This window comes from Diaporthe citri (assembly GCF_014595645.1).
Source record: "Diaporthe citri strain NFHF-8-4 chromosome Unknown scaffold_10, whole genome shotgun sequence".
NCBI lineage: Eukaryota > Fungi > Ascomycota > Sordariomycetes > Diaporthales > Diaporthaceae > Diaporthe > Diaporthe citri.
In genome coordinates, this window is record NW_025064855.1 from 1,896,850 (window position 1) to 1,922,709 (window position 25,860).

At 35.7% G+C, this 25,860-nt stretch overlaps 5 protein-coding genes across 5 annotated transcripts; 3 read left to right on the forward strand and 2 right to left on the reverse strand.

Moving 5' to 3' along the window:
• Positions 1-3,632: 3,632 nt before the first annotated feature.
• INS49_003728 (uncharacterized protein) lies at positions 3,633-4,025 on the forward strand (the record flags this gene model as incomplete). Its single annotated transcript, XM_043164518.1, has 1 exon — positions 3,633-4,025. The coding sequence occupies one exon, from the start codon at positions 3,633-3,635 to the stop codon at positions 4,023-4,025; it is 393 nt and encodes a 130-aa protein (XP_043019283.1).
• A 1,580-nt stretch (positions 4,026-5,605) lies between these two features.
• INS49_003729 (uncharacterized protein) lies at positions 5,606-5,988 on the forward strand (the record flags this gene model as incomplete). The annotated part of the gene is made up of 2 exons (XM_043164519.1): positions 5,606-5,761; positions 5,815-5,988. 2 exons carry the CDS (start codon positions 5,606-5,608, stop codon positions 5,986-5,988), a joined length of 330 nt encoding a protein of 109 aa, XP_043019284.1.
• A 329-nt stretch (positions 5,989-6,317) lies between these two features.
• Positions 6,318-8,225, reverse strand: INS49_003730 (uncharacterized protein; the record flags this gene model as incomplete). The annotated part of the gene is made up of 5 exons (XM_043164520.1): positions 6,318-6,763; positions 6,855-7,443; positions 7,559-7,693; positions 7,781-7,952; positions 8,020-8,225. The coding sequence occupies 5 exons, from the start codon at positions 8,223-8,225 to the stop codon at positions 6,318-6,320; spliced, it is 1,548 nt and encodes a 515-aa protein (XP_043019285.1).
• A 3,569-nt stretch (positions 8,226-11,794) lies between these two features.
• Positions 11,795-15,925, reverse strand: INS49_003731 (uncharacterized protein; the record flags this gene model as incomplete). Its single annotated transcript, XM_043164521.1, has 6 exons — positions 11,795-12,230; positions 12,319-12,445; positions 12,528-13,246; positions 14,160-15,258; positions 15,327-15,814; positions 15,861-15,925. 6 exons carry the CDS (start codon positions 15,923-15,925, stop codon positions 11,795-11,797), a joined length of 2,934 nt encoding a protein of 977 aa, XP_043019286.1.
• Positions 15,926-16,652: 727 nt separating this feature from the next.
• On the forward strand, positions 16,653-18,427 carry INS49_003732 (uncharacterized protein; the record flags this gene model as incomplete). Its single annotated transcript, XM_043164522.1, has 4 exons — positions 16,653-16,834; positions 16,899-16,937; positions 17,038-17,274; positions 17,335-18,427. The coding sequence occupies 4 exons, from the start codon at positions 16,653-16,655 to the stop codon at positions 18,425-18,427; spliced, it is 1,551 nt and encodes a 516-aa protein (XP_043019287.1).
• Between the last annotated feature and the right edge of the window lie 7,433 nt (positions 18,428-25,860).

Consider the following 25,860-nt stretch of genomic DNA (forward strand, 5'->3'; position numbering starts at 1 on the left):
GGTTAAACTTAAAATAGCTTTTATTAATAATAATTTCCTTTTTAATTAAAATAATTTAATTAAGCTATAGCTTAAAAAGTTATATAATATAATATAATTATATTTTTTAATAATTTATTTACTTTTAATAATAAAACATTATATAAAGCTTTAATAATACTTTAAGTTTTAATTATATAATTAAATTTTTATATATAAAATATAAGTATTATTAATTATTACTTAATTTTAGCTTTAAATATTATTTATATATAAAGTATATTTAACCTTTTATTAAAGTAAGCCTTATTATAATATTAAAGTTTATATTTATTTTAATAAGTAATAATATAAGTTATTATAATTAAGGTTTATTATTATATTAATTTATAATAAATTAATATTATATATATTAAATAAACTTTTTATATAATAATAACTTTTTATTATAATAATAAGATATTTTAAAATTATCTTTATCTTACTTTATATTAAATTAATATTATTATTTTTATATTTAAACTTAAGATATATTTTATAAATATAAGAATAAATAAAATAATTTATATTTTAACCCTTATTTTTCTTAATTTAAGATAAGTTATATTTAATATTACTTAATTAATTAATAATAACTTTATAATAATTATAACTTTATAAGATATAACTTAAAAAAAGTATAATAAATTATTATTAAATTAACTCTTTTTATTTTTAATTTATAAGAAAATTTATTAATTTAAAATAATATATTCTTTTATAAATATAAAAATAAATAACTTCTTTTTTAAGCTTTATTTTTCTTAATTTAAGGTAAACTAAAAATTATACTTATTAAGTTATTAATAATATTTTTATATTAAATAATATTATAAAATATAACTTAAAAAAGAAATAATAATTAATATTAATATCTTAGCTTCTTATATTTTATATAAGCTTATATAATAAAGTTTTAAATAAAATTTTAAAAATTAAGTTAATAAGTTAATTAATAAAGCATTAAATATTAAAGGTTAATAAATTAATAAAGAGTTAATAAAATAAGAAATAATAAATAAGATAGTTAATAAGAATTATATTTAATTTTTTTAACTTACTTAATTGCTTTAAAATATAAGTTATTCCTTAAGAAAAAGCCCTTTTATTTATATCTTTTGTTAAAATATATAAAATCTTTAAAAGCTTTTATATTATTAATTATTTATTATATATTAATAATTTATTAATTAATAGCTAATTAATAATTACTTAATATTAAATCTTATAAAAGGGGTTTAAAGGGCTAGCTAATAAATTAAGGGGTAGCTAAAAGGGTGCTTAAAAATATATAGTTTTTTTACTTATTATATAAAAGGTTTTAAAAATCTACTTATATAAGCTAATTATATAAGTATATAATATAAGCTTATATATTAATATTAATTATTAGTATTATAAATATATAGGTCTTAGCCTTATAGCCCTTATAATTATAAAGTTATTAAAAAGAAAAGTTTTTCTTTTCTTATATATATAAAGACCTTTTTATTTTATTTTATTTAAAGAGATTTATTTTTAGTTAATATTTATTTATTAATATTATTAGTTATTTTTCTAATATATTATATAAGTAAAATATTACGTAATATTTCTTATATTAAATTTTAAATCTAAATGTAGTGGGTTAAACCCTTGCTTAATCCATTATTCTTTTCCTTTTTTTTCTTCTTTTTTTTCCTCTCCTGCCTTAAATTTAAAAGAATGGCTCTTGTGAGCTTTGAAGAAGCTATCCACACAATATATTTATATGTTATATAAATAATAATATTATTATTATAAGACTTAATAATAATAATATAAATTTAATAATTAATAAAAATATAAGAATATAAAACTAAATTTTTAAGGAGATTTAATAGATTTCCTTAAAAGCAATATATATATAAATAGAGAAAATAAATAAATAACTATAAACCATAAATATATAGATAAAATATTAAAAAGATTTAATATAAAAGAAAAAGTTAAGAAAAAGGAAATAATCCCTTAACTTATATTATATACCTCTAATAGAAAATTAAAAAAATATACTAATTAAGCTAATAAAAATATTATAGAATTATATTAGCAATAAATAGGATTTATATTATATGCTAGCTTAAAAATAAGGCTAAATTTAACCTATTTTATAAACAAGTTAACTAAATATATAGCAAACCTAGGATTAAAGCATATAAAAGAATTAAATAAAATATAAGGATATATATATAAATTCCTATATATATTTAAAGTATATAATTACTTTAGAAATAATTTATAATTAATAAGCTATATAGATTTAAACTAGGGTAATGATATATTTACTAAAAAGAGTACCTTTAGTTATATATTTAGCTTATATGATATTAATAATAATAATAATAAGAAGAAAATAAACCTCATAAGCTGGAATTTTTAACTATAAAAAATATCAGCATTTTCCTTTATAAAAGCAAAATATATGGCTTTAAGAAAAGCCATAAAAAAAGCTAAATATTTATATAATTTACTTAAATATTTTAATAATAATTTAAATATTAGCTTTAATCTTAAGCCCCTTATTATATATATAGATAATAATAGAGCTAAGAAATTAGCTAAAAATACTTTATTTTATAAGAAAACTAAATATATAAATATTGCATATTATTATATAAGAGAAGTAATAGAAAATAATAAAGTAATATTAAAATATATAAATTTTAAGCAAAATTTAGCAAATTGGCTTATAAAATTAATAAATAAATTATACTATAAAGAGTTTAAAGAAAAGTATAGTTTAATAAAAAAATAATATAAAAATATTAAGCTAGAGAATAAAAAGATTTTCTACCTATATTATAATGCGCGTAAAATAAATTAAGGTATTTACTCTTTAATAACTAGGATTAAGATTTTTTCCTTTACTTATAAAATATATAAATAAATAAAGCGAACTTAATTATATATATATATAATATTACCCTAAATACTAAAGGTTTTCCCCTAGAAGAAATAAATAAAATAATAAAGGTTTTTCCTAAAAAATAAGCATTACTTACACAGCCCATACATACCATATATATACACAGTCACAATATACCTATACTATATTTATATACGTTTAATTCTATATAGAAAACGTATTTCCATAGTATATATAGTATAAATAAAATGACATGTAACTTTAATATGTAAAAATGCCATAATATACCATAGCCATTATAAAATAATTAGTAAATTCCATATAAAACCATAATTTAATATGTAATACCCTATTGGCTATAAGTTTAAGTTTAAGTAATAGCAAATTTTTGGGTTTTTTGCCTAAATATATAAACACTTAATAAGTAAGTTTTTCCCTTTTATAAGGTTTTCTTACTATATAACTAAATATTCCTTTTTTATAAACTAAATCCCTTATATATATAAAATAAAATAAATAAAAGGGAATTAGTTTAAAGGGGGCTATTGGAATATTTTAGATATTTAGGCTATTATTAATACGGGATATCCTTTTCCCCATACGTTTGCCACTGTATGGAGGATAATAACTATAAATAGGGGCCTTCCCTCCCGTTGAATAGACGTTAGCTAGCCTAATAGACTAAGCATCCAACGCTATTATTTGACAGTCCAATGGCCCCGGCTACATGGCGCCCAACACCATCAACGAGTCCATCCCTGAGCACGCCCGGTCGGACTCTTCCCAGGCGAACAAGGACCGCGCCGTCCCGCTGTGGGACGACGGCGACATCACGGTCTTCAGGCCGGAGCGCTGGATCAAGACCGACGAGAAGGGAGTGGAAACGTTCAACATCCACGCGGGACCGGTGATGCAGTTTGGTGGTGGGCTCAGAGGCTGCTTTGGGAAGAAGTTGGCCTACCTGGAGATGAAGATTTTCGTTGCCTTGATGGTGTGGAGCTTCGACCTAGAGGTGGTGCCAGAGAAGCTGAGGGGCTTCGAGGCGTTTGACAGCCTGACGCACAAGCCCAAGCAGTGTTATGTGGTACTGAAGGAGGCGGGCAAGTTATGGACAAATTAATTGGGCTTAAGGGACCACTCATTATGTGCTTAATACTGTCTAGGTTCTTTCATGTGTCTTGTTGTAATTATCAAGGCTGCCGTAGGAGAATGACACGAGGTATATGGAATCCCTCAAGAAACATTTGACTATTTGGCTTGGTTAAATACCAACAGCCACTGATAGGATCCTCCTACCCCAATGAATGTCATATGCAGCGATGCGGCAGGAATTCCGCGCAAGACTCTCAAGCCCTATGACTCCGACTTGTGCAAGAATTATGTATACAAACAGCCAGGAAATGTCAGCAACAACGTCATGGAATACACGCTCATTGAGCTGTGGAACCACTGGAAATTGAAGACTGCCTGTTCTATAAGCAGCTGTGGGTGGAAAGGAGCTGCGAGGCTAATCTCGAGGCATTGGCCAGCAAGGCCTGCTGCGGGATCTTTAGAACAAAGAGTGGTAAGGTGGCGGTCTCCACGAAGGCGAGCAGCTTAAAACATGCTGGCCCAGACACATGTAAAGTTATGTAGGGTCCTGTCAAATCCTACTCAGCCTGCCCCAAGTTGCCTGCGCAAGGATCACTGCGTAGAGGTGTCTTACTACAGCCTCTCGCCTGACATATCACAGACAGCTGGGTTATCATTCCACCACAAGACCCAGATATACCAGAGTGACGATTGGCCCAAGAGGGACGACAGAATGGAAGTGAATGGGATGAATGTTTGCCGCAAACGATTCGCCTGTTGGGCTCTGTGGGAAAGGGAATATAGTTTAGCAAGCATCTCAGTCAAGCACATACGACCATAGGTATCAGAAAATTCGGGATCCCGTCCGCTCTCCCATAGACAAGCTGGTGACCGCTGGATTAGTAGTTGGGTCGGTGACGACCAGCGAATACCCGGTGTTGTATGTTTTTGCCCGTTGTTCCGGTTTTTCTTTTTGTGGGGAGGAGGGTGGGTTCCGGGGAAAAGAATGGGGCCCATCCATCCAGGATAAATACACCCCCCAGATACTTCATAACTTAATTTGCTTAGCATTGATATCGTCTCCTTCTTCCTATTAAGCATATATTATAGTCCTTACCGGGTGAACCGACGCCGTCAATCAGGAGGGCATCAACTTTGACAATAGTCTGACCACCCGGCTCCTAGCCCACAGCCTGAAGCCTTCAGGAATGACCTGCCACTAGGACGCACCGCAGGCCCTCTACAAACAATACAGGGCATTTTTCAACATCAACGAGTTACGCATGGACTACGCCCGCTACGCCCGGCTGTGCTTGAACGCTTTGGGGACATTAGAGTCTATTCAACTTTCCAACCCTTGAGGGTAGGGCTCGGACGTAGATGGCAGGGCCTACATAAGACCAACACGTATTCCCAAAGTCATCTCAGGGGATAGAAAAACATAGACAGGCATGTGATGAGGTCTAAGGCCAACTTCGAAATTTTTGCGAACAACCACCAACTGACTTGATGACGGATCGTGTAAAACGCGTGCCTTTGTGAAGGACCAAAGCCAGGAATGTGGCAACTCAAGTAATTCTTCCAGTGCTCCAGGCAAGACCATCCGTATCAGATGAGATGGAACAGAATATGGTTTACATCGCCTCGGCTTGGTTCTGTGCCGCTGCGGTCTGCACACTGTTCGTTACAGAAAATGGATACATTGGGAGATCACGGCTGCCGGTGCATTCGGATGACCACATGTGTTTGACGGCATTCCTGCCTTACTCGGGCCTTCAGATGAAGGTATGTATCTGCTGCGATCTTTCGCCCCTGTCCAGGGGCTCATGCACGAAAAGCCGAAGAGCAAGTCAATGACAATTATTGACGGCGCCACGGATCCCTCGTCACGGCCTGATCGTTTCGATGACGACGAAGAGAACGGCAGCCGGATGATTGACGAGACCGATCGCTGGAGCATGGAGTTGCTGCCCCTGTTTGGTTTCCCACAGCGAAGGTTTGATCTCATTTGAGCAACTCTACGCAGGATGTAGGGAGGTGAGGTAGCCTCCGACTCCATGCACCTTGATGAGAGATAGGTTATGATCAGCTTCTCCCGGGTGGCCGCGATGTGGCTACGGCATCTATATGGTGAAAAATGTAGAGGGATAAATAAGGGGTTTATATAGATATGAACCCACGAACAGGCTGTGGAGAAGCAGTCTATGGCCTTAGCATCCTGATATAGTTTAAGCTGAGTTGATATGTCTTGTTCATGATTTTCTATTCAGCTACTTGCATCTCCATGTATCTCGCCAATCTCATCGGTTCCACTTGCTTTCCACATCAAAGGATGGCGACTTTAAATAACATAGCGGTAACCCTTCTGCAAAGCCCTCGCCTCAGCAACAGTGACACCCTCAACCTGTGCAGTCTTCTCGAGTTTCTTCATATCGCGCTCGGTGAGCTGCGCGTCGGAGTTCTCCATCCTCGCGAGCTGGGCATTCTGCTTCTCGAGAAGGATCTTCAGCGCGACCGCACAGACGGCGGCGAGGACCTGGAGGCCTATGCAGATTCCCAGGGCCGGCCTGTAGTGGGGCGCATCCTTGGTCTTGTATGTGAAAGGCGTCCAGATCGAGGCGGCGTTGCCCACCGAGTTGATGAAGGCCAGGGCGGCGGCGCGCTTCGCGGGCGGGCGAGGGATCGAGGAGGATATCCATGCGTAGATGATTCCGTTCAGGGCGAACACGAAGATCTGCAGGAACAGGGAGAAGTATCGAGCGCCGAAGTTGTCGACCGTCATGAAAACTGTTCGAGGGCCAGTTAGTTCGAGTCAAGGGGAGGAGGAGCGTGGGAAGAACGGGTCAGTCAGTGGGTGAGTGAGTGGTCCGCAACGTACCGATGAAGCCCACAATCGTGATTGGAATTGGGTAGACAAAGAACCAAAACCTCTTGGCTAACTTGTCTGAAATTCGGCAGTGAATGAATGAGTAGATGACCATGAAGATGTACGGCGGGGCGCAGAGTAGCAGGGCGTGGATGCGATCCGAAACGACGGTCTGGGTAAGAGTCGGGAAGTAGTTCTGGATTCCAGCAGCACCTGTCTGGCCGTGGTAGGCCAAGGCGAGGAGGTATGTCTTGGGATCTGTCAATGCCAACTTGATGCCCCGGAGCTGCGACATTCCACCGGCCTCGTCGACGTCGGCCTCGGAGGCTTCAATGGCCAGTCGGCGGGTTGCGACTCGTCTCTCATCCTCGGTCAGCTTTTTCCAGGTATCCGGAAAGTCGGGCAGGATTATGATGACGAGGATTCCGAAGAATATCGTGATGGCACCCTCCATAATGTACAGCCATTGCCAGGCCGAGTATCCGCGTGCTCCTGCTAGGCCGCTCAAGATACCTGCAGCGATCAGGTTTCCAAAAGCACCTGAGATTAGGGAGCCCGAGTAGAAGATGGCCATGCGCAGGGAAAGTTCCTCCTTTGTGTACTGCGATGAATTAGTAATGCATGGCAAAATGGAAGACAACGCAAGAAATGAGTCTCAGTGAGAGAATGGGCGGCCATGACGTGCGGCGGTGTGGATAGGTTCATCTCGTACGTACCCATTTGGAAAGGTAAAACAGGATGCCAGGGAAGAAGGGAGCTTCAACGAAGCCAAGGATGAACCGGGTAGCAATGATCTGCCCCGCGGTCTTGACCTGACTGGTCAGGAGCGACACCAAGCCCCAGACACAGACCTACACAAGACATCGCGGTTAGCGTCTTCCAAGGCTCTCGGCGCAAAAGAAGATTCGGTCAAAAACGCTTGGAGGATTAGTGCGTACGAAGAAGCCAATGTACCAAGACGGGCGCCCGGCATAGTTCAGCATGGCGTTCGAGGGAACCTGCATCAGGACGTAGCCGACGAATAGTGTGGAAAGGCCAATCTGATATTGCTCGTCTGTCATGCTCAGATCCTCTTCGAGACCCTGGAGTCGAGCCGCGGCATAGTTGTTTCTTCTCCCGTCAGCAAGGGCCACGGGGCTCGGTCGGAGATAAAGACAAGGCTGGGCCAGTCGCTCACCGGTCGATGTAGTTCATGAGATAGACCAGGACGCAAAGGGGCATGATCAGGACGTCGATCTTTTTCCTGAGCTTCTTCTCGATGGCAAGCTCTTCTGGCGTGAGCTTGCGCAGGTGGTCGGCCGTCTCGGCGATGGCCTTCTCGTCGAGGATATCATGGTCGTGGACGTGCTCCGACGCGGGGAGGTCCTCTATCTTGTCGCCCATGTTGACACTGCAGGCAATTAAGTCTCTGGGAAGGATTTACAAGAAGCAGACAATGCCAGTGGTAGAAAAAGAAGAAAGAGCGCAAGGGCAACGCAGCGCAAAGAATGGGGGAAGGGAAAAGGACTGTTTTCTAGTCCCCACCCCCCCCCCCCTGACGTCGGGTGAGGGGAGGGACGATCGACCAACATCCGTTCATGTACTGTCATGGCCCCATGCGGTCCTTTCTGGTGTGTCACGGCATGATGTCGGTGGCACAACCTGGCCTTGACAGGGACGGCGCGGCCACGCCTGAGCGAGTGCCAGCCAACTGCCCCCGACGGCCCTCGTCAAATGGCCCCAAGTGTGGGGAACAATGAACCGACGTCCTCGCCCGAAGGTTGGGGAAAGTCTGGGGAAAATCCCACTTTCTTCCCCACGCTTCGTGTTGGGGGTGTCTGGGGTGATGTGAGCCCCACGGGCGTATCATCGTGCGCCTGCCCGCCCGCTCCCACCAGCTTGGCTCAAAATGCCGGTATCTTACCGCCGCCGTTGTTTTGACCCCATCGAATCTCCTCATTCGCTGCCCCGTTGGTTGCCCGCCCCTCTGCCAATGCACCTAGCCCCGGAGATTGCTCGAGTATCCCAGCTTCACCGTTCCTCCCTAGCCCAGAACGAGGTATCCCGTCGGATATCATCTTCTGGGCTTCTGGGCTACCGGGCTTCCGGGCTCTTGGGCTGGCAGGTTAGCAGGCTGGCTCGAGGTTGGCAGGCTGGCAGCGTGCCTGACGACCAGATCTCTTGGCCGTGTCCACTCAAATGGTCGCGTGCCGCAAGGTACACACCGCATGGCTTTGTTTATTACGTGAGGAATTGTTTGATACTCCGATCTGCACGCTTCATGTTAGGAGTCGTCATTAGAGCTCGCCCCATGTGCGCGTCATTCGACGCTGATGCACAACGGTAATACGTGTATTGCGCATCGTTCTCGCAGCACCATTACGCGTGTCATGACTGAAGAATGTGCGCGTAACCTCTTCGCTCAGAAGAGCTCCTCGCCACAGCAGCTTGATTGCTTCCTCAGTCGGATATATGGAATCAGCGAGGATATTGACGAGGGTGGCAGCTAAGCCGACAAGGCCCCGGCCTGCAATGCTCCCCCAAGCATCTGCTAAGACCAGTCCCTGCGTCTAGTGCTACATCGCGGATGAGCGGGATGGAATCGATTGACAACTTTCCACCGGTCTGTAAGTTTGTGAAGGGTTGCTCGCGGGGATGGATGGATTCGTAGTCAGCATCGGACGTTGTCCGGAAGCATTGCACACTTGAGAATCTAGAAGAGGAGAGTGGCCAAACCGTATAAGCGTAAAGATGAACATCCCCCCATCCCATTTAAGCGCCCGAAGTTATCTGCGTATCAAATCGTTTTCCGATGCATCCGTCCCGGGCCCTGAGTTTAGAGCACTCCATGAGCACCATGAACGAGCATATCCGGGCCCGTGCCGGGCACTTCGTTCCGGGTCCAAGAACACAACCTGGATCTGGGCCTCTGCCGTAGTTTAAAACGCAGGTTTCAGCTATTGCAAAGCATTCGCATCACGGGTTGCAAAAAAAGTAATAATAAATACTATATGTCGCTGGTCAAGGAGCCCAAGATATGTGGGTGGCGGTAGGAATTCATGCGTAACTCCAGGGACGGGGAAAGAGAAGACCGGGCAGGCCATCATCAGCACTGAACTAATCAAGGTCTCCCTCAGACCTCCTTCGGTCAATAGCAATACCGTCAGCTTGGCTAATGGGTGTGTGCCTTGACCGAGGCCTAAGCTGGGGACGCAGTAATTCTAGAGCGATCCGGAACTAACATGCACCACATAGTGCAGGGATGTGCCTGTTCGACCCCAGGAATTGGAGAAGTGCTCGTCGCGCTAGATTAATTCAATCGAAACACTGCTTCAGTGAAATATGACTGGTGGTGTGGGGGCTGGTATGTCTTGACTGGCTTGGGCAAGAAGCTTGACCTCGGGAGCCGTCTGAAAGCCGACAACAGAGAGACTATGAATAAACTACACACGTGCAGGTGCAACCTTGGTCACGTAGACATCCGCCACTATCATGAAATTTTTTCTTCTCCCGATTGGCCATGCTGAACTCTGATTGCTATAATTTGGCCGGCGTGGACTTTCTTTCCGAGCCGCCAGGCTTGATGGTGGCAAGAGAAGGCGTCGGCTGCGTTGATATGTTTACCAGGTTTGTGACTTGTGGTCCACAGGGTGCTCACATTGATAATTTTAACGTCCCCGGCCCAGATTCCGGCCCCCCCCCCCTGATTCCGGCCAGCCGTTTTCTGGTGCACTGGCACTATAAGATACCCACTTTTTAACCTTCTATAATAAATCCAAACTAAATCCCAAAACCCTAACCCTAAATCCAAAATAAAGAATTTTAAATATACTTTTATATAAAGATATATTTAAAAATATAAATTTAATTTAATAATTTTAAAATAATTTTTAAAGTTAAATTATTAAAAATATTAAGATTTATATATATAATATAAGGAGTTTTTAATAACTTATATTTCTTAATTTTATACTTAATCTTTTAATAAAATAAATATAATTAAATTTTATTATATATAATAAATTCATTATTATAAAATAATAAAGTTTTCTTTTATATTAAAAATTTTAATAAAAAAATATTAATAAATTTATCTTTTCCATATATAAAAAAATATAAGAAAATATAAATTTATAAAATATATTAATAAATTTATAACTTTTAATATAATATCTTTTAATATTATATAATATATTAGTTTCTTAACTTATATTTTAAAAAATAAAATCCTATTTAATTTTATTAAAGAAATATTTACTTAAAAGTAAATATTAATATTTCCATATAAAATATTAGGAATCCTTAATATTTAAAGCCTTTGATTTTTAAAAAATATTTTAAAAATAATAAAACTATAATAAAGTTTTTAAGTATTTTTATTATAATCTCCTTTTAAAGCAATATTATTTAAGCCTAGGGTTAGGGTTGTTGGATTTAATTTGGATTTACTATATGGGTTTGAAAAGTGTGAGTTTGTGTGGGAAAGGCGGCCGGAATCGGGGGGCGGCCGGAATCCGGGCCGGGGACGTTAGCCTTCCGCGCTCTGTGAACTTCATCAAACAGAAATTCGATATTGTTTAGAGTAAATCCATAGCGAGGTTAGAACCTCAAGGCTTGATATAATATGGGCCGTCCTGTTGTGTAGCCTTGCAGACAACGGCATAAGCAGAACCTGGGCCGCGTCGAAACGAAACATTGTCTGATGATTCAGAGTACGTCTTCATGCAGACCTTAGTATAGGTGTTACATGTCATCCCCTTTCCCCAAGTCTCTCACCCTCAATGCTAATAACTGTGGTTATATTCCGGTAATCAATATGAGGATCCTCTCTCGGGATAACTCTCGATATTTGTTAGGAGTTGAGGACATGGGCAGTTCTTAAACAGACTCCATGTTGCACTTGCGCTAAGCTCAGCTGCCATGGGACTCATTGACGGCAAGGTATAGGGCCAACCTGACATCATGGCTTGATTTCATCTATGGCTCAGGCGAAACCTCCACGTCCAATGGTCCGAGGGTCCCCGTATCATTTCCCTCATATTATTCATGAAAGGACGGATCGAGCTTTCCAGAACCTCTCCCTCCTCAACACACAGTTTTGCAAACCTGACAGCCTCTTCGGCGCTGCCGATGCCGTTGTACTCGAGGGCAGCCCGGTAGTAGGCCTCGACCATCCGGGTGACGAGGCCCTCCGCCTTGAATAGATTGACGAGAAGCTCGGCTTTCTCAGGAGCTGCGGCCGACGATGGCGAGTAATCGTCAAGATCCTTTTGCAGCGTGAGGATTTCCTCGACCCTTTCGTCCGACTCCTTGATGGTCTCCTCGCTGGCTGAGCAATGCGCACATGTGCACTCGAAGCTCCATCCGTGCTTTGAGAGCAGCTGTCGCCGCGAGCGTGTTTGGACAGAGCTGATTCAAGGTGGGTCAGTCAATGACTGTTCAGTTGCACTTTCTGCGTTTTAGAAGATCTTTGAGAACACGCTGGGCACACACGTACTCAAAGTAAGTCACGGTAAGCTCCTCTCCTGTCTCGATTTTGCGGGCTGCAAAGACCGACTGAGACAACGTGGATGCGTCAAAGGTGTACTTGGAATTGGGACGGCAGGCGTGGTTCAGCCGGGAAACTACACAGCCATGTAAGTTGATGTCGAGCAGTCCCCTCAGCCGTGGGGAGTTGATGCGCTCAACAGCGCGACAGGGACTTACCTTCCGGGAAGACAGAATGAAAGTCCATAATTCCTTCAACCGGCGTGATGAAGTCATTCTTCATGAATATCTCATACACCCTTTCGTCATGGGTTTTGACCTCCTCGTGCGTGGTCAGATTGAGATATTCCGCTTGATGGGTCTGAGGCAAGTCGCCGATGGCTTGAGTGAGCAGGTCAGTAAGGCGCGCTCGTCCCAGGCGCTTGAAGGCCGTGTCATCAACCATCACTATCGGCATGCGACTTAAGAGAGCCTCGTTGCTTCTTAGAAGCCTTGTTGCCACGAGACCAACACCCTTTCCTGGGATTTGCTCATCTCGGTAGGCGAGACTGACGGGCTGTTCCGACGCAGGCTGTTTCGGTCCAGGATCAGTGAAGATAGGCAGTGATACCATTTTCTGGAGCAGTTGGGCCGTGGTGACCAAGGCTATGCCATGGCCGGCGTTGAATGAGGGCTGAGTGAAGGCGCAGATCTCGTCTTGGCCGACCTCGTGACAGATGTCACTTCTGTACCACTGATTGTCTTGGACTGGGACGGTCTCATTGTCGATGGGATTGGATGTACCAATAGGACATGTGGTCGGTAATGGCCAGGTGCCAACTGGCAGGACGGGGCAGACAGGTCGCACTTGTGTCTCTTGAGAGGCTGAGCCCAAGGCTGTTGCGTGCAGCCCGGTAAAAGCCGCGCCAAGGGGCTTCAAGTACTTCATCTCGGAGTAGCTTGAAAGTATCGATGAGCTTCGTGACCAGGATGATACCTTGACAAAAATTTGCAATAGAACTGCGAAGCTGGACAGCTCCGGAAAGTGGAAGTCGGTGCTGACAGGACAGGAGGTCCGTGACGATCCTGTTTCAGCTGTAGCTGCACAGTGCGCGAATTCCAAGCCTGAAGACCGGCTGGTCCAGCAACACTGCAAACTCTAAGATCGGCCACTTTGACTGCATTAAATCAATCCTTACTCAGATGCCAATCGATTTCAAAGGACTTTGCGGAGGGGATTTGATGTGGTGAACGTAGTCTGAGGATTTCGGAATCATCAACCCCCAGAGAGAAGGACGCTCGGTAGTAGTCTGGCCAATCGCAGAAGAGAATGAATCCTGAATTGTGTTGGAGATTCTTGAAATGATCCGAGCCTTGAGAATCGGCGGCTAAAATAAAGTCCGTAGTTCTTTACTTCATACTTCGAGCCAGGTACACAGCTTCCTCTCACCAAAGAAAGACCATGCCAAGTAAAGAATGCTGAGATACATGAAAAAAGAAAAGAAAAGTGTGCACGCAGATTCCAGTCTTCCGTGGAAGTACATGCCCTGAAGCAACCCGAGTGGGCTCTGTCTGGGTAGAGAAGGGCAGTCAATGACTGTTGTGTGTTCTTCGCAAGATACGCAGATGTAGATATTCAGTTGGTGTGTATTTCTTAGACGACGCGGTCGACCCAATTATTACTTTGCATCAGCAGCATCGGTAAAGGACAATTATAAATACAGCAAAGAATTTCATGCCAGGCACTCGTATGTTCTAATCACTTATCCCGCCGGAAGCTCGTACACCGGTGTACTGCCCTCCGCCTCGTGCACGCGATGACGCGGCCGGCCATCTGCCTCATAGACGGGTGCGTCCCCTTCAGCCTCGAACCTGGGTGTCCCAGCCGCTTCGTGCATATGCATATTTCCCTCGGCCTTGAATCTCTGCGCCCCATCCGCTTCAGACAAGGGAGTGCTTCCTTCCGCCTCGTATTTCTCCCTGCCTCCTGCCCCCGAAAGAGGCGTGGCACTCATCGCCTCATGCCTCGAGTTTGGTGTCGCCATCTCCGCCCTTGCCTTCCCATCAGATAACTCGGGGACGTTGGCAGCACTTCCGATCAGTTCGCCTCCGTAATGCGGTGGTGGCGCGTCCTCGGCACTCTGTTCGGCAGGCTCTGCATCTGGCCACTCGCGACGCTGGTTGCGGCGTCGTCGGAACCACCAAAAAAGAACCCCAGCCAGGATTGATAGCGCGCCCACAGCGCCCACCACTATTCCGGCGATCGCGCCCCCGCTAAGTCCATCTTCAGCGACCTGAGAACCTAATCCCGTCGTAGAATTCCCGCCTGCCGTCGAGTTTGTGTCGTCTGTCGAGAGGATTGCCACTAGGTCGGAGGAAGGCATTGGGTTTGAAAATTTGGCTTGGGATATGTTGAAGATGCCCCGTTCACTGTCCACCGTCAAGTATGTCTCCTGGAGGAACACTCGACCGATCGTGTACTGCGAGTCATTCGCGGCCCTCCTGATGGGGAAATACCGCGTAGCATTTGGAAACACAGGGTACTGCCCTTCGAGATCGAAGGCGGCATATGGAAACTCGAATCTGGTGATAGTGCCACCACTTGTGCTAGCGCCGAGCGTGAAGGTGAGCCTGGGCTCGAGCCTCTGTAGTTCTGTGTGATGTTCGTCATCGACCAGATATCGGCCCGTCTCTTCAACGTAGCGAAGTCCGAATGTCTCCTCGAAGACGTCGCACCACGCTTCAGGCAGCCACATGTCTGGAACGGTCGAGTCAATGACAGCAAGTATTCCGCCGTTAACACCTGAGAAAGCGATCGTCCCGTTGGGGGTATTAGTCCCAATCGCTGACTGCAGTCCAACAACTAACGGACGTTCTGAATCGGACCCGAATGGAAACGAGATCGATGTGTCGGTAAATCGAGACGAGTCATAACCGCCGAGTGTCAAGCTGCCAACAACCTTGGAGTATCCTTTTCCTAATCAGCACATATGTTTCAAAGAACATGCCGACTGGCCCAGCATAGTGTAGAGAACTTACTATAAGGTGCTCCGGCCGTATAGCCGTACGATAGACTCGGTATTTTTTCCGAATCTTTCAGTGTCCGCAACAAGGATGTTGGTTGCTCGTCATCAGAAAAGTTGGTATAGTTCGCCCCAAGTCCGAGAAGTCCAAGCCAGTAGTTCGGCGTAGCAATACCCCCGACAACTTGGTTTTCTGTGGCGTTGCCTGATGCGCCCAGGCCAACGGAATCATAGCCGAACAACCCATTCCCGTCTATGCCCAGGTGCTCCTCGATGAAAAGCGTGTAAATACCGATGTCCTTCCACGTAGACGACTGATCTGTCTGGAAGCCATCGCTGACCTGGTTCTCGAACGGCCAGACTCCTCGGCTGTCTCCGCAATTACTGAGATTCCCAACCCGAGTGCTCGCACATCCTTCCGGTATTGGCACCCAGGTCTGCTGGTTCGCTGTGGATGGCAGAACACTGAAGTATTGTGCAGGAGTCCCTACACTGATGATGAATCTGCGAGGATTAGCGAAAGTGGGCCCGGCGGAGGCGGTGAACTCACGTCGACCAGCTTCCATCCACGCCGGCCCAGACCTCTGTTGGGTCAACAGAAAGAGGTTCTGCCATGCGTCCGACTGTGATGGCAATCCATACGTTGTGAAACGAATGTGATATTGAGATGTTCAAAGCAGGCACAACTTCTGGTTTCCAGAGAAAGATCCCACGGACGACCGGGTCAGTGGCGGCAGCCCATGCACGCGGGCAGCCCCCTCGAATATCGATGAAATTGGACCACTTCTGCGGCCGAACACAAGCCTAGGCAGCGCGTAAGAAATAATTCTCCGGTTCGCAGCGCGATTCTTTTCTAGGTGAATGGAACACAGCCTCAAATCTCAGGCGGATCGTTCCGTACTGGCCATTGGCCACAGTCGTTTCTGCAGTCAGCAAAGGTCCATAGAAGGATTCGTACTATGGCCTTGGCGACAACGTCCGGGCAGTCCAGGCTGGCCCACAAGCGTAAACATGAGCCCACTTGCGTGATATTCTTGGCATCGTTGATCAAAGGCTTTCTAGGTAGCAGGATAGATCTTATAATATCGGCTTCCCTGCGCGTACCTGCAGAAAGGAATGGCGATCTTGTGGTAGAGATTCCCGAACCTGAATTTCATCAAGTGCTTGCAGAATGGTTGCAGTTCTTCGTCAGATCTGGCCATTGGCCTGGGCAGCATGCGTTGCCTGTGCCCATCAGCAAGTTCGAGCCTTGAACTCGACCTCGACCTCGGCCACAACCACCACTTCCCCTTCCCCGATCACCACGGCACCGGGCGTACCGGTCTGTGGGCTGGCAGCCAACATGGCGATGGTGTTAGATTGGAATAAGACAAACGCAGAGACAATAACCCACACAATCGTCCCTCATGTCACCACATATCCTAATGGCAGTGCTGTAACAAGCCTGGAAACTATCACGGCCAGCGCGCCAGAGGTGACGGATTTCGTCCGCAACACCGCGGTGATAAACGGGTGGTTCACGATGTAAGTCATATGTGCTTCGTCATTAGGCTACACATAAGATGGCTAAATACTCACCCATTTACAGGACTTATCCTGAGACCTGGATTCAGTACATAGATTTCTGGTCGGCAAACTGCACAGAGCGCGACCTCTCTACCACCAACTACAGACCCTGCCAAGTTCTTCTACACGGCACACGGCTCAGACTGGGCCTCTGGCCATAGCCCAGCAACCGTGACACCGGCGATGGTAAAGTACCTGGCGGGGCTCGAGACTGTTGTTGAGCAGATGTCAGGCCAAGACATCCGGACTTGCACCTTCGCGACTTGTGCTCAGACAGCTGTCGGCCACTCGATGGTGTCCGCTTCCGTTCTGATACAGGCAACAGAGACTGCGGAAGCCGTGCACTATACAGCCCCAGCTCCGGTGACGACTGAGCGCGGCACGGCAGAGGCTCCCTCGTGAGTGTTGAATCCCGTCTTGATTGATGACAGGCTTGGTATTGACGGATGACGCTACAGGCCGCCCGAAACGACACCATTGCCCTCTTCAACGCAGCAACTGCCTAGCCCTGCTCCAACATCAGAGTCAAATCCTGACGAGCCGCCATCATCCGAGCAGCCTGCTCCTTCTCAGGAGCCACCAGCTTCTGAAGAGCCTGCTCAACCCTCGGGTCAAACGCCACCCTCGGAGCAGTCACCCAGTCCTGAGCAGCCGGCTCAGTCTTCCGTTCAAGCACTACCCTATGAGCAGTCTCCCGCCCCGGAACAGCCCAACAACCCAGTATCGTCTGTGGAGGTCACCATCATCTCGACGGAGGTGTCCAACGGTGTGACTGCTATCACGACGCTGGTAGGCCCCGGCAGCAATGGCGCCCCGGTTGCTCCGGCCGAGACGACGTTTGTCCGCACGGTGACACCGGATGGGCAGACGCTAGTCCAGACCGTGATCTCTCCGGTTGCCACCGCCTCCCCGGGCGAGGTGACGTTGGTGCAAACAGCCAACGACAACGGCCAGCCCGTCGTTCAGACACTGGTCTCGATCCTTCCTGCTCCTGACGTCCAAGCATCAGAGGTGACCCTCGTCAAGACGGCCACGTCAGACGGGAGCACGGTCCTGGAGACGGTGGTTTCGATCTCGCAAGCCGCGGTTGGTGACTCCCCGGCTTCGGAGGTGACTCTGGTCAGGACAGCCACGTCTGGCGGAAGGACGGTGTATGAGACGCTCGTCTCGATCGCACCGGCGTCGGGAGGAGGCAACCAGGCGTCGCAGGCGCCGGATGCACCACAGGTGACATTCGTGAGGACGGTGACGTCCAACGGGCAGACACAAGTACAGACGGTTGTGTCTGCGGCGCCGTCGGGAGGTGCGCAAGCACAGACGACGTTCACCAGGACGGTGGTGTCAGACGGGCAGACGTACTCGCAGACAGTCGTGTCTCCTCTTGCCAGCGGGACAGCCGCAGGGTCGTCTGACGTGGGCAGCAGCGGCCCGACAAGCCCGTCTTCTACTACGGAGCCGGTTGTAACGGCCGGTGCTCCCGGGAGGTTCGCGCCAGTGGGCGTAGTTGGTGGAATGATGGCGCTCGGTGTGGCGATGCTGGGTGGACTGTAGAAGTACAAGTAATGTGCCCTGTATGATGGACGAGTATGACAAATATTGTGTGGCGTGGCATGGCGTATTTGCCCAGCATAGAGGTAGACTAATGAGCCATGATGAGGATAAATGATGATACCCTTTACCACTCACTCGGGCTGCAATCTGATATGTTCTGACTTTCGGCTTGCGGATGTTGCTCGCAGCCTCGCGGCGTGTGAGAGTATTGCACAAGCTAAGTCAGGGTCTGCACATTCGGCCCACCCCCTGATTCGGCCCACCAAAACGGTCCTCCTCGCCATACCACCCCTTTAATTAAAGTCACTTTAAATCATCATCACCACCCATAACGATGCATTCCTCTGCATTTATAATATCTTTAAAAGCGTTTATTTTTACTAAGTTATCCTTAATTACGCTAATATTAATTTATGCCCTATATATATACTTAATTTTAATAAATATAAAGTTTAAGCTTATTTTAACCTTTCTTTTTTTTTAAGGTATTATAACCGCTAATTTATCTTTAAGGACTTAATTTTCTTGCAAAAGCATTATTAATTGCTAATCTTTCTTATTATATTTTTTTAAATCTTTTTAAAAAATAGTTATTAAGTTATAATTAAGTATTTTTATAAGTTATAATTAATAAAAGCAACTTGCATTTCTTAAAATATTTTAAAGGTTAAAAAACCCTTTTTTTATAATATAATAAATATTAAAGTAATTAATTTAAATCTTTTAATTCTTATAACATTATTAAAAATAAGTATAAATATTATTTTATTAAAGTTTTTAAGCATTATTGGCGGGTGCAGGGAATTACATAAGAAATGGTACCGCGTTAAATTCCAGCTAATTATAAAAAGCTAGCTTTTACGCTTATTTTAAATATTCTTTTAAGAAATCAACTTTTTTCTTTTCTTATATATTTAATGCTTTAATTAAGCTTTTCTTATTTTTAAGAATTTCTAAAATATTTATCTTTTCCCTTTTTTTAATTTTCTTTTATTCTTATCTTTCCTCTTTATTATATTAAAGCTCCTTCTTAAATTATCCTTAAAAGAGTTTAGCAAAACCTATCCCTTATTATTTAAGTAGCTTATTTTTACTAATAATTTAGCTTAAATATAATTTTAATTTTATATATCTTTAATTAATAATAAGAAAAATAGGAAATTAATTATAAATTAATTATTTATTAATTTTATTTCTTCTTATTTTTATATTAAACATTGCTAAATTATTTTATATATTAATTTAAAGCTTTAATTAAAGCTTGCATTTATTTTTAACTTATTATAAAGAAGAGTTAAATATAATTAAACTTATAATAATATTATAAGTACCTTAGGATTATTTTTTAATCTTAAGGTACTTTTTATACTTTTAATATTTAAATAAAATATTACCTTAATTATATATTAATATATTATTAAGCTTTAAACTTATTTTAAGTTTTTTATTAAAAATTATACTTAAAATATAATAATAATTTAAACTTAAGATTAAAATAATAAATTTAAACTTTATAAATATTACTTAATATTAATTAAAGATACTTTAAACTTTTAATTAATATTTATTATTATTATTATAACCTTAAGTTTAAAATAAAAAAAGCTATAATATAAAATTAAAATACTTACTTTACTTACTTATAAGTTTAATAAATAACATTATATTATATATTTTTATATTAATTAAATTATATAAAAAACTTAAACTTAAAATATAATCCTATTTAAGCTTTAATTAAATTTAAATATAATTTATTAAGAATTTAATATAATATTAATAAGCAAGGCATTAAATATAAATTTAAAGGGCTTTCTTTATTATAACTTTATAATTTTTATTTTTTAATAAAATATCCTTTTATTAAATTTATTTTATTTATTATATTTATTAATATCTTTATTCTTTAAACTTTAATTTAAGTATTTTATAATAATATTAAAAATAAATTCCTTAAAAGTAATTATTTTAATTAAAAATATTATTATTTTTAAGTTTCTTTATTTTGCTATTATTTTAATAAAAATCATTATAATATATATATTATATTTTTAAGCTTAAGTTTTTTTAAACCTACTTTTACTTTAAAAGTACTTTTAAATCTTAAAAATTATTTATTTTCTTTTATTTAAAACTAAGAAAAGAATCTTAAGAAACTTATTAAGAAAAAAAAAAGATTTAATTTTACTTATTATTAATTAAAGTATTAACCTTATTTTAATTAAACCTTATAATTTATTATTAATAATAAATTAAGAATTTAAATTAATATTTTAAAAGTTTTACTTTTTATTAATATAATAATTTTATTATAAATAGCTTTATTTATAATTTATAATTTAAATACCTTAAAGTTAAATAAAATTAATATTATTAAGGTTTTAAATAATTTTAAGATTATTACTTATTAATTTTCTTACTTAAATAATTAAATTTTAAAATTACTTAAGTAATATTATATTATTTTAAATTTAATAAAAGTAATTAAAAGCATTATTATTAAATAGTTTATTTAAAAAAATTAAAAAAAAAGCTTCTTACCTTTTATAAGTTTAATAATTAAACTTATTATATAAACTTAATTATAATTATTAAAAATATTATTTATAATAACTCTTATAATAACTTAAAAATATAAAAAAAGAAAATTATAAAATATAATTAAAAACTTAATAATATAAATAATATTTCTTTTATTATAACTTAGCTTTTTTATAAAGCATTTTTATTATATTTAAAAAAATAGCTAATAAAAAAAAGAATTATTTATAAGTTAATAAAAAATATTCTTTAGTTAAACTTTAAGTATGCCTTATTAAAAATTATTAATTAAGAATTTAAATATTTTAAGTAAAATAAATATTTATTTATATAAAATAATTTTAATTAAAATTTACTTAATTTAAAAAGGCTAAATTTCTTTTAAAAAAGCTAAAATAATTTTAATTCTTTAAATTACCTTTAAAATAAAAACTTATAAATTTAATAATTTTTATTTAAATTTAATTATATTAATATTATTAAAAAATATAATTAAGATTTATAAAATATAAATAAATTTATTAAAAAGTTTATAAAGTTAAAATTTAATTTAATTAAATTTAAAAATAAATTTAAATTATTTTAATAAAATATTAAAGCTTTCTTTTATAATAAATAATAAAGTAATTTTAAAATAATTAAGCTAAAAGCTATAAATTTTATTTAATAGCTTTTAATAAAACTTAATTAAAATAACTTTAATAATAATAAGGTATAAATTATAATTTTAATACTTTTTTTTAAAAAAAATAAGTTACTTAAAATTTATTATAATTATACTTTTTAAGATTATAATATATATTAATATAATAAATTTAAGTAACTTTCTTTAAATAGCTTATTAATAGCTTTTAAGCTAAAAAGATTATTAATATTTCTTAGCTTATTTAAAAATACTTAAATTAACTTTTTAAAGTATTTAAACTTTATTTATATTTAATTATATTATAATTAAAATAGTTATAATTTAAAAAAATATATTTATAATTAATTAAAGTTTTTATTTAAAAAAAAAGATTTAATTTACTTTATATAATTAAATATTATAAGCTTATTAAGATAAATTCTTTATTTAAAGGAAAGACCTTATTAAAAGCCTTAAAAGTAATTTAAAAGCTTAATAATTAAAAGAAAGTTAGCTTAATTTTAATACTTATAAATCTTATAAATTATATAATTTATATTAAAAAAAAACTTATAATTATAAATAATAATAAGCTTTTTTAAATAAATATTATTATAATTAAGAAAAAGCATATAGTTAAAAATATTAAAAATTAAAATAAAGTTATAAAAATTATAAAGGCTAATTATACTTAACTTAAAAACTTTAAAAAGGTAGAAAATAATTAATCTTAAATTATTAATAATAAGTTATAATTAAAAAATAAAAAGAAAATAAAGAAAAGGAAAAACTTATTTATTAATTAAGATTAAACTTAAAAAAAAATATTAAGTTTTTTATAATAAAAGTAAGCTTAATAAATATAATAAACTTAAAATTAAAAAAGCATATTTAATAATTTTTATTATTTAAGAAAAAGGTAGCTTAAGTAATTTTAGCTATAATTATTAAAATAAATATTATAAATATCTTAATGCTTAATAATATTAATTTAATTTTAATTAAGCATTTATTAATAATATAATTTAAGGTATATATTTTATTAAAGGTACTTTTTAAATTAATATATTTTAAGAATTATATTAAAGATTTATCTTTTAAAGTTAATATAATTACTTTTTTAAAAAATAATATTAAAATTAATATTTTAATTAATTTATTATAAATTATTTAATATTAAATTAACTTTATTATTATATTTATTATAAATATAATTAATTAAAAATATTTTAATTTAATTTACTTAATAATTTATATAAAGGTAAATAATTATTTTTTATAACTTGCTTTTTTAAATATTAAAGTTAAAATAAATTTCTTACCCTTATTATATTATAAATATAATAAATTTTTATATACTTTACTTAATAATATAAACTTAATAATATATAATAAAGATTTTTTATTTTTAATTAAAGTTATAAAAAAGTAAATTTACATTAATTTAAATAAAATTAAAGCTATATTTTTTATTATTAATAATAAAGCTTTTAATACTTTATATTATATTTTTTTAAAAATACTTTTTTTTTAAATATAAACTTAATATTTAAATAATTAAAGGGATATTTTTATACTTATCTTATTCTTAGCAATATTAAAGTAATATATAATTTAAAATAAAAGAATTAAAAGCTCTTTAAAATAACTCCTTTTAAGGAAACTTAAATTTCTTAAAAGTACTTATTAGCTTTTAAAAGCATTTCTTTACTTTTTTTAAGCCTTAATTAAAGCTTAATATTAATTAATATATTAATAATATTAATTTATTTTAATATTAAGATAAAAAAAAATAAAAAGGTTTTAAGCATTTTTTTAAATAAAAATATAAAAAGTTTAATTTTTATATTTATAAAAAATTTTTAAATTAAAGTTTAAAAAATTTATTAAATTAAAGAGAAAAGTTAATAAATATTAACTTATATTTATAATACTTATTTATAGAAAAAAGCTATATATATTAAAAAATAAGTTAATAAAATTCCTTTTATTTTAATAATTATTAAATTAATTAATAAAACCTTTTAATCTTTAATTAAAATTCTTTATAAATAAGTAAGCATTAAAGTTTATCTTATAAATAACTATCTTTTTAATAATATTATTTTTAAGGGTATAATTAATTAAAAACTTATTTATAAAAAAGAAATAAAATTAATTATAAATAAGAATTATAAAAATAAATATAATATTTAAATTTAGCTTAAGTTTTCTTTAATTAATAAGGAATTAAGATTAATGCTTAATTAATTAAATGCTTTTTTATAAAAAAATTATAACTCCTTTTTAAAGTAAGAAAAAGAAATATTTATTTATTTATTTTTTAATTAAAAGAAATCTTTAATATAAAATTAGTTTTATATTATTTAAATTAATATTAATATAGTATTATTATAATTTATTTAAATAATTCCTTATAAAGTATATTAAATAAAGATAATTTAACTTTTAAAAACTTTAAGAAAGATAATTATTAAAATACTTAGGAATTAATAAGTTAATAAAATTATTAAGAAATCTTATATTATTTATAAAAATTAATAATTTCTTATAAAAAAGAAAAACTTTAATTATTAATTTATTAATAATATTTTAAAAGCTAATAAAGTTATAATTAAAAATGCCTTTATTTTATTATTAATAAATAAATTTATTAAGGAATTTATAATATATAAAATATTATCTTTCCTTAACTTCTTCTTAAAATATAATTAAATTAAGCTAAATAAAAAAAGTTAAAATATTATAACCTTTTTTACTTTAATTAAATTATTTTAATAATATAATTTATTTATAAAAGCTATAAATTTTATTACTTAATTTATATAATATATAATTTAAATCTTTTATAACTTAATTTTTATAATATATAAACTCTTTCTTAATAATATTATAGTTAAGGATTTAAAGATAAATTATAAAAATAAAGAAATACTTATTTTATTAAAGGTTTAAAAATATATAATTAAGTATATTAAAAACCTTAATAATATTTTTTATAATTTTAAGTTAATTAAAAAAGCAATTAATATTGCTAAATTAAAATAATATAAGTAATAAGCTAATATTATTAGCTATACTTATAAAATACTTAATTAATTTCCATTAAATAAGAAAATTATTAAAATTAATAAGTAAAATATTTATAAGAATATAATTAAGCTTAAATTTTTTTTAAGCTTATTAAACTTTTATAAAGCATAAATGCCTTTTTATAAGATTATTATTAAGCTATTATTTAACCTTTTAAAAAAAAGTATGCTTTATTAATAAATCTTAAATTATTAAAAAGCTATAAATACTTTTAAAGTTATAATTACTTTAAAACTATATTTAATTAATATTAATTATTTTAGTAATAAGATTATTTTTATAATAAATATAAATTTTAAAAAATAAAATATATACTTTATATAAATTAAAAATAAATTATAATACTTAATTTAATATAAAAGTAATATTTAAATAAGGGTTAAAAAGCTATATAATGCAATAAAATAAAAATATAAAGCTATCCTATATATAATTAAGTGCTTATGCTTTTATATTTATAATATTTATTTTACCTTAAAAATAAATTTAAATATCTTAATTTAATAATTAAAAGAATTTATCTTAAATATATTAAGCGCCTATATTATAAAATAGCTAGCTATAATTAAAATATATAATTTTATTATTTATTATATTAAAGGTTTTAAGAATATTATTATAAATATACTTTTTAAAAAGCTATTAAGGTTATTAAATAAGATAAATTATAAATTTAAAGGAAATATTAAGAATTAATATAATGCTTTTCTTAATTAATTATCTTAACTTTAATTATTTAATTAAGAATTATTATTACTTAATAATTATTTTTAATTAAAAGAATTATTTAAAATTGCTTAATATCTTTGCTATAAGACTTATTTTAAAAACTTAACATTATAATAGCAATTATTTTTTTATAAAAAGGCTTATTATTTCTTTATTTATAAAGAAACTCTTTAAAGATAACTTAAAAAGAATTTATTATAATAATAAGTTATTAATAATCTTAATTAAAAATAAGAAATTATTAAGAATTATTATGCTTTTCTTAAGCATTATAAAAGGGATGTTACTTATTTCTGGATTTAAATTATATATTATTAAAAAAGAATATATATTAATATTAAAAAAGCTATTGCTAGCTATCCTTATTATAATAAGTAGGATATTTAAATTTATAATAATAAAATTATTTTAATTATATTAAATTAATTATTTATTAAGATTTATA